Source organism: Condylura cristata, unplaced genomic scaffold (genome assembly GCF_000260355.1).
Source record: "Condylura cristata isolate star-nosed mole 26May11 unplaced genomic scaffold, ConCri1.0 scaffold00032, whole genome shotgun sequence".
Lineage (NCBI taxonomy): Eukaryota > Metazoa > Chordata > Mammalia > Eulipotyphla > Talpidae > Condylura > Condylura cristata.
In genome coordinates, this window is record NW_004567133.1 from 12,700,299 (window position 1) to 12,709,358 (window position 9,060).

At 56.6% G+C, this 9,060-nt stretch overlaps 1 protein-coding gene across 4 annotated transcripts in view; it reads left to right on the plus strand.

The window, feature by feature from the left end:
* Nucleotides 1-5,381, plus strand: part of KIAA0430 (KIAA0430 ortholog) — a 36,529-nt gene extending 31,148 nt beyond the window's left edge. For all 4 annotated transcript variants that reach the window (XM_012731922.1, XM_004692107.2, XM_004692108.2 and 1 more), the window contains exons 24-27: nucleotides 290-350; nucleotides 434-559; nucleotides 895-1,065; nucleotides 2,890-5,381. In XM_012731922.1, the coding sequence (XP_012587376.1) occupies nucleotides 290-350; nucleotides 434-559; nucleotides 895-1,065; nucleotides 2,890-3,134 (603 nt within the window). In that variant the 3' untranslated portion in view covers nucleotides 3,135-5,381. The remainder of the gene's footprint in view (nucleotides 1-289; nucleotides 351-433; nucleotides 560-894; nucleotides 1,066-2,889) is intronic.
* The last annotated feature ends 3,679 nt before the right edge of the window (nucleotides 5,382-9,060 follow it).

Genomic DNA, 9,060 nt, shown 5'->3' on the forward strand with positions numbered 1-9,060 from the left:
TTACATACCAATACCGGTGTTGGGAGATGGTGTTTTTAAGAATCTTAAAGGGTATTTTTAAAGCTGAGTCTCAGCCTTTTTAGAATACAGAGCTGTTTATAAGGGAGACTTTTGCTGCCAGCTGGTTCTCATTGAAAAGCTCAAGAAGATAGACCCGTGTCCCTTGGCGTCCGCACAGTTTCTGAATTTCAGCCTGTTTAGGCAGGCACAGGGGTCACTTCCTTCCCGCATTTTGGGCTTATATCCTCTCCTTTTCCACTGCTTAACCCATGGTATGTCTTGTGTGCAGGTGGTCTGGATAAAAGGACATGGCCACAAGAGAATTGTAGTGTTAAAAAATGACATGAAAAGTAAGTAGGCATCCCTCCCCTCCCCGCTGCAGACATCCTGCCTCTCTCCCCGATGCTGCCTCTGACAGTGCTGTCTCCTCCAGGTCGGTTGAGTTCGCTCAGTCTTTCCCCTGCCAATCATGAAAACAGGCCCTCGGCTGCCCCGTGTCTCCTGGAGGTTCCCGAAGCCCACTCAGCCTCGGAACTCAAACTCGGAGTGGCTTGCAATGGTAGGTGGGCACAGGAAGCGCACCCCATGAGATTCTGGGGGTGGCTCTGGGGGCGCGGGCTGGCAGGCGCAGAGACTGCGGGTCTTCTCCAGACGCCGAGGGTGGACCAGATAGCAAGGCTCAGGCGTTTTCGTCACACGACCTTCTTCCCCAGATTCTTGCTCAGACTGGACTTGATAAAGTCAGGCCAGGCTGGCAGGACCGGGGAGAACTTTGTTTTTGAAAAACCGTGTAGGGAGTTTCTTGGCCATTCTCACACTGAACGCTCACTAACGAGAGCTGGGCACGGACTGGGCAGACCGCGCCCTGAGCGTCACGGCCTGTCCTCCCCACAGGGCCCCCGCCAGCCGAGCCCGAGCTCCTCCGCCTGACCAGCGCCTCTCCTGTTGACCTCCTGTGCGCGCCCGTCCCTTCGTGCCTGCCGTCCCCGCAGCTGACGCCAGACCCCGTCGTCCTCCAGTCTGCTGATCTCATCCAGTTTGAGGAACACCCTCAGGAGCCCTCTGGTAGTGTGGGGGTGTCTCTCTGGGGTTAAGAGGGAAAACCAGAATGGATGTGGATTGTTAAATACTTGATGGCGGTGGGGAGAAGCTACACCCTTTCCAAAATTAGCTCTGCTGATTATTGTTGTCCTGTCAGGGTTCCTGCAAAGTTGGGTTCATAACCTGAGGCAACTTGGGGATGGTCAAGAAGGGGAAGATGGCAGGTCCTGTGGGCTGAGGCGGCTGGAGCGTGTGCAGGGTGCTTGGGCCCGTGCTCCCCATCTTTGTAAGGTGGCATGCCTGCCACCAGACCCCGGTCGCCTTTGGTCTGGCCTGGTGTGAATGAGTCGGGAAAGTACCTGACGAAGGTATGAGCAGAAGGAGCTGGGCACCGGTCTAGGCTCTGGGCCATGACCCGGGCAGGAGGGGCGGGAGCTGGCTGCGGGGCTCCCTCTGCTGGCGCCTCTGTCGCGCTTGGTTCTCACTAGGGCTCTGCAGGCCCGTGACTCGCGAAGAGGCCAGCCGAGCTGCTTGCCTCAGATGTGGCAGAGGCAGAATTTGAGCCCAGGCCCCTGTCTGCTGCGTCACCGGCCTTTCGCAAGGGCTGCCGGCTGCTCCTGCCCTGGTCCGCGCCGCCCGCTGTGGCCGCCTCCCCTGCTCCCCCGCACTGCCGTCCAGCAGGGCCCGGGTCTCCGCCACCCTGCGCTGCAGCAGCGGTTGGCACTGTTGCCCCCTGAGAGAGCCAGGCCGTTCACCCGGAAGCTAGGACATGGGACGACAAATACATGACACTGCAGCTAGCTGTGTGTCACCCCAGAGGTGGAGCTGGAGTTCGGGGAGGCTGACGCCAGTTCTGCTTTCCGCTGTGTGGGGTCACAGCCTAGACGCCTCTGTGGGCACGAGGTCAGCCACGTGCGTGGGTGGGAGGGCCGGGCCGTTGTCTGCCATTCTCCTCGGCCAGCGTCAGTCTGAGGAGAGCACCGGGGCTCGACATGGCGGTGCACGACCCTCTTCCTTCCAGCAGCACAGCCCTGTGTCCACAGCAGCCCACTGGCCATGGCCCGGCCAGGGAGGGGGCAGCCTGTGAGCACTGCAGGAGACTGGGCTGTGCGGGGCTCCGGAGTCATTAACCTGTGGGTCTCCCCTCTCGCTCCCCAGGGCTAGCGGCTCTCAGCCACTCAGGCCTTGCTGGCCTGACTGTCTTCAAGTCACACGTGGCTTCTGGGCCCCTAACTACCTGACAGAATGAATGTGGGAAAGAGTCCAAAGGGGGAACATTTCTTTGAGTGACCGCCCAGAGAGTAGCACCAGAACGGACGATCTAAAACTTGGGCGCGCAGAGGCCATCGGCTGAGACCCCGCTCCTGGCCCGCACCGGCCCGGGCCAGGTGGGACTCAAGGGCGGCCCTGCTGTCCAGCCTTGTGCTCAGAACGTGACCTGCTGTTGAGGCGACGTTGGTTACCGACACCGCATGTGATGGAGGGGTACAGGACAGGCCCCTCCTCTTCAGTGCTCTGTCCCCCTGCCACGCCCGCCACCCAGGCTGCCACCGGCCTTGGCCGCGGCCCCTCCCGCAGTGGGGTGCCAGGGGTGTGTGGGCTTGCTGTGTCTGAACCTTTGCTTCCTTACACCCGCCTGTGGGTGGGAGCAACCACTCCTCATCTTTCTCCTTCTGGCTTATTTTGCTTAGCATCCAGTTCCATCCACATTGTGTAAAATGGCATCTTTTTTAACAAGCAATGAGGGCATAGGGTCATTTATTATCACTTTTTCTTTTAGTATGAGAGAAAGAACCAACATTTCTCACAGTCGTAGTACTGAACCTGTTTGCTTTTCTGTGTTAACAGAAATTATGATCGTGAACCAAGCAGAGAACCGTGGCTTCCCAGAGCCAGTGAAGAACGAGCACCCGCCCTCTGGCTCCAGCTCACCCTCCGTCCTGGCAGCCTCTCCAGAGCCGACCCACCCCGTCTCGGAACCCCCAGAGTCACTGCTCAGCAAGGACCCTGTGGAAAGCCCAGCCAAAAAGCAGCCCAAAAATAGAGTAAAATTGGCAGCCAACTTTTCCTTTGCACCTGTAACCAAGCTTTGACTCTCGTTTGAAAGTAGAGTTAGGATGGGAAAACACTGTCTGATTCTGCACACAAAAGTAGGTTCAGAAACACAGCCTTTATGGACACCCCCAGAAGCCACTTCACCCTGGGTGTCTTCCATATTTGTTTCTTTTATATTAAACACAGCTTTGAGCTGTCGTTTTTTTCTCCCTCCCTCCCACCCTCCCCCTCCCCCATTATTTGAAGACAACTACTTCTGGGATTTGTTTTAAAGAATCCTTAATAGATTTTACCAAAATTTTCTACATTATTCTGAAACGTAATGGCGTTCTCTATGAAGGAAGCTGGTGAGGACTCAGCAGAAGGGCGCAGTTTGACGGCCACCAGGCCACGTCCGCGCATCGCCCTCGTGCAGTGTGACGTAGTGGCGAAGCCTGTGCTTCACCGGTGTTCCAGGCCGTATCAGTCAATGCATGACGTGTCTTTGCAGCAAAAGCTGTCCAGTGACCCTGGAGGAGGAGGGGGCGAGGAGGTGGGAATGTTTTTCTGGTTGGATAAGGAAGGCTCCGGGCTTCATGTGACTTGTAAGCGTGCCTTGTTTTTTATTTAACTGTGTCTGTAGTTGACAAATGTGGCTTCATCACAGATCTTTTAAAATGTTTCCACTTTGGGGTTCCATTGAGGAGCTTTCTAGAAAGTCCAGAATGTCTTAAGCTTCCCTTTCATGTGACGTTCCAGCTTGACAGGTGTTCGGTTAAGGACAAGGTGGTGGTCTTGGTGTCGTGAAGTTAGTCAGCATTCGAATTCCCACGCACATCGTGGTGTGTCGAGGCAGCGGTGGGAAGAGAGTCTGATTGTCTAACATATGCATCAAATGCATAAATCACAAATCAGAACTGAGGGCCGAGGTGCTTTAACAGGAGCGGTGTCGATACTCCTTCCACTAGGAAGAGACAGAAATTCAGTCTGTACCTGTGAAGGCCAAGGTTGAACAACTTAACCTTGATTTTGCAATTGTTGAGCTGGCTTGGGGAGCTGGGACGCTTCACATGTGGGGTGTGTGTGCGCCTGTTAACTCGGCATCTTTTAGTAGTGTCTGTTTTAACTCCTACTTCTCGCTGTTGGAAGCATGTTTGGGCTTTTTTGTGGGGTCAGACATTGGCATTTGGGGAAAGCCAGCCTTTGAGGGAGCACTGCCCTGTGGAATGACCTTCGCCGTGAGGTGACGGAGGCGTCCGGTGATCGGTGGCCTCTCACCCCCCCCGGAGAAGCCTGACATTTACAATGGGTTGTATTTGTTGGGCAAAATGGCGGATTCATTCATAGAGCAGAAAGCAGCTGTTGGCCTGAGGTCTTCCGTAAGTTAGAGGGTTTCTTTGGGGAAATGTTTATATTTTGTAATTTCTAGAAAGCCAGAAAATGGACTTTGATGTCGTAGCCAGCATTTTGATAAAATGCCACAAGATAAGGGCTATCGAGAGATTTTTACAAGTCCAATTTTTGTTCCCCAAATCTTTTAAATGAAGCCAGTGATTCCCAGTTCTCGACCCACAGCCCCAGCCACCACGGCCGGCTTACGCGATCCCTTGCGAGGCGTCTCCCCGACAGACACAGTGTGGCCGGAAGTGAAATGCACACGTGCAGGTTTTTTTAAGACGCTTGTAACACTAATAAAGTGGGTGTTGAGAACATCGGTTGCCTTACTCCGAGGTTTCATAAGGCTGAGTTTGCACACTGGGCTTTAGTTTTGCTCACAGGTCAAGGATGCTGGACTTTGCGAGGCACCATTACAAGTCACTCAGAACGGTCTCAGCAGGCAGCTGCTGTGGGCAGCAGAGGAGACCGCGTCCTCTCTGCCCAAGCGTGGCCGACCCTCCTCCGCGGCCCCGTGGGCCAGGGCTGCTGCGCGTGGCTCTGACGTCGCCGGCGGAAGGTGAAGCCGAGGCAGCAAAAGCTGGACCCCCAGTCCGATCGCGATCTATTTTTTTATCCAGAGGCTTAATTAAATGATGTGAGGAAATGATGTATAAGAATTAAGACAATGAAGTTCTTTATTTCTGGGTGGAAAGATGTACTGGATTAGATTTATCTGTTAAAAAAAAAAAGAAAGACGTCATCACCAAAACCCCCTTTTCCTTTTGCACTGTTTGTTTTTCGATTGGCTTGGGGGAGGAGAGATTTTTCTTGACTGTCTACTTTGTTTGAACACTTACTTTGTGGTTCAAGTGCTGTTTTGTGTGTTGGGACCAAACAGTTGTCAATAAACTTTACAAGCAAGCATCTGACTGAGTTTCACAGCAGTGGTTTTGCTTACGGCTGGGGGAGGGAGGGGTTATAAATCAACCCCCTTGGTGGGGGGGGCAGCTCCTCCCCCTCTGTCACTTGGAGAGGTGGAAAACAAATGGGTCGGACCTGTGGGGCCCTTTCCCTGCGTGCCCAGCCCTGGCATGGACTGCTCTGAGGCATCGCGGCCTGGGCCCCGCAAGCCTGCCACTCCAGGCCACATCATGTGCCGAGAACAGACTAACCACAGGAGCCCTGGGGTTCGCAGCACATCTGAGGGGCCCTCCCTGGAGAAAGCAACCCTTCTGCAAGCCACCCTGCTCTCAGCGGGTTCTCGCCAGGCAGGCAGGCCCTTTGAAGCCCCTTTGGAAGAGACTCAGATTCCACTGGGAAGCCCTCCCCCCCCCACACTCTCCCCCCCACCACCTCACTGGGAAGCCCTCCCCGCCGACACTCCCCCCCCACCGGCCTGCCCAGTTTCACCCCCTGCAGGGACTTGGAAGGACCAAGAAGAGACTTGGAAGTTTTGGGTCCACTGCCTCTCGATGGGGCACAATTTCTTTTTAAAATTCAACATCCAAAAAGCTGAAATCTTGCAGACAATCTGAGCTGCCGCCATGTCACGTTAGAGTGGGCAGGGAGGCTCTGCAGGCTCTCTGGTGACTAACACATCCTTGTGCCTTCCCTCCAGAGCAGAGAGCTTCCGGCATGAAAGTGGACCTGTCCCCGAGGACCCACTGTGATCGGGGGCCTGCCGAGCAGTTAGCCCGCCGTGACCTCTACAGATGGAGCCTGTGCTTGGAGATTCTCTGCTTTCTAGCTCCTGTACCGAGCCACAGCTCAAAAGCATCTCTGCTTCTGCCCAGGCCCTGACCTGCTGGAGTTTCCATTTGCTCTGGGGGTTGAGGCAAGTCCAGTCGGCTCCGGGGCTGAGGCAGGAGAGGGCCCCGAGTCACTGTCCTTTAAACCAGTGGCCAGTTCGGACCCTGCTGGTGCTCTCCTCGACCTTCCATGGTCCTGTGTTGCTTTCCTTCAGCGCCTCGGGTAGCTGGCCCCGCGCCAGCCTGCTAATGTGATTACAGCATGAGCCTCTTCACCAGCCTTTGGGGAGAGTTGATCCAATTTGCACATTTGAATTAATACTGTGAGGACTGTCAAGTCTCTTTCCCAGAAGAGCTGCACTGCCTCCCTGGGGGGAACAGGCAACCCTGGGGGGGGCAGCCTAGCTTAGTACTTGAGGACGCTTATGGTTGCCTTTGGGACTGGGTAGGCAGGAAAGGGGGAACCCTCCCGCCCCCCCCCCCACTTTTCAGGTAATTGGGATACACAAGCAAATTCCGAGTCAGAAGTTGAGGACCAGAACCTTTCTTGGGAAGATGAAGAACCCACAATTTCTGGGAAGGAGGGACTTGGAGAATTTAAGACTCTGGGGAGAGAGAGGGGGAGAACAGCTGAGGGTGGAAGCCAAGTGGCCCAGGCTGGGCTTCTGCCTCACAGCGGGGAGCCAGCCAGGAGCATGAGAGAGAGTGTGTGTGTGTGTTTGTGCGCGTGGTGGGGTGCTAGGACGGGGTGGGGGGTCCCCGGCATCTCCTCCCTCCTCTGACAGCCCAGTGAGGCCCTTCTGCCGCAGGTGTGGGGGGTGGCCAAGGAGAGCCCCCCTCCCCCCTCCCAGCCTGGCTATGCAGACACACCCCGTCAGGGCTGCAGGTGTCCCCCCCCGTGTCTCAGCCCCTGGACCTGAGGCATGTGGGTCAGACATGGAGATGAAATCTCCAGGGTGGAATCTGTGTTGCTTCCCTGTGTGGGGAGGCCGCGAGGCTTGCGCATGGACGTTGAGCAGGACCCCAGGACTCCCCAGCCCCTGCTTCCCCGTGGTCCCCCGCAGCAGCCCCTTCAGCATCTGCCTTTCTGGTTCTCTGCCCCGGGCCTGTGCCTGTGGGCCAGCGCCATGCCTGCAGGGCTGGGCAGCGGCTAAGAGCTCCGCTCTGGCCTCAAAGCCCTGGGCTTGCCTCCCCTCCCCCACGCCCACTTACGGGTAGTCCTGGGATTTGGGGCCACCGCTGGCCCAACTATTCAGGCCCTCCCCCACCTGCAAGTGGGGATAATCAAAACAGGTGTTCCATGTCTTGAATGAGCTACAGGAACTAAGGGCCTGAAAAGGTTATTCCACATCCTTGTTATCTGCACCCCGTGAATTCTCCCCGTCACTCAGGTCTGGCTCAAATACCATTTTCTCAAGGGCATTTTCTCTGACCTACCCGCTGCTGGGCCTCCACAAGGCACATTCCTTCGCTTTCCAGTGTCTTGTACTTTTCTTTCATAATAAGTGAAATAACTCTGTGTACGTGTGTCTGTGTGTGTGTGAGGTTGTTCAGTCTTCCCGCCTCGGCAGCAAAGCCCAAAGGCGGGGGGTTCTGCGGTTTTGCTCCCTGGAGCCTGATTTCATTTTAATTGTATTCATTTTCTATCACTGTGTAACCAGCTCCTACTAACTTAGCAGCTTAAATACACACCAGCATCATCTCACCGTTTGTGGGTCCCAAGTGCAGCCACGGCCCAGGCTTCCCCGCTCAGGGTCTCACAGCCTCGGCCAGCCATGTTGTCCTCTGGGGGCCTGATGGAGTCAGAACCCACCTTCAAGCTTTCACGGTTGACAGTACTTCCATTTCCTGGGGCTGTGCCACTGAGCCCCCCTCACCCCCACCGCCCCCCACAGGGGCTGCCCCCCCCCCCCCCCACCCCCCGCACCTGCAGCTCAGTGCCAGCCCTCAAGGGGTGGGGGGCGCTCTCCAGGCTGGGGAGCCTGCACAACAAGGAGAGGAGGGAGCCCTGTACCATGTGACCTCAGCAGAGAGTGACCCCCGCCCCCATCACCCTGGCCAATTCTTCCAAACAGAACACAGCCCGCACCCACCTCGCTGAGCTCAAGTGTTTGGCGAGCGAGTGGGTGAGTGACAGGCGGCCTAAGCCATGCAGCTCCTGGCGTAGGGGTCGGCAACCACGCTTCAAGATGCAAGGGGCTCTTTGACACCCCCTTCCCTGCCTGAGACTTCCAGATGGGGAGCGGGAGGCCGGAGAAGAGGAGCCCTTGCCCACGTCTCTCCGTGGTGGGGCTGGGCAGGAAGCCCTGGTCCACACAGCTCCCAAGGCCAGGCTCGGTTGAGCCCCCACTGGGTGCCAGTCCCCGAGCTGGGTGCCAGGACCCCAGTGTAGAACGTTCTCCCTTTCTGCCTCTTCGATAGCAGGACGCCGTGCGGCGCTTAGGCAGGAGGTGCCGCCGGAGTCCTGCTTCTTAATTCAGGGGTCTGATAAGAATGTGAGCGCGAGGTTGTCTTTTGCTCCCATGGGCTCCTGGATGACGCTCAGTCCTCTCCCTCCAGAGAGGGCTTGGAGAGCTTCTGGGCTGGTGAACACGTCTGTCCCTGGAGGGTGCCGCATCTCAGCTCCGCGAGGACGGCAGCCAAGCCCACCTGTGTCCCTCTTCACCTGGCTGTTCCTCTGCACCCTGTTCCGCCTGCCCTGGGCGGTGGGGATGAGGCTGGAGTCTGTGAGCCACCCTGGCAAATGACTCCAAGCTGAGGGGTGGGTCACGGCCACTTTTGAGCTTTAACCATGTCAGAGAGAGGGGCTACTTCTGATTGGCATCGAAACTGGGGGGCTGTTTTGTGGGTCCTAACTCAG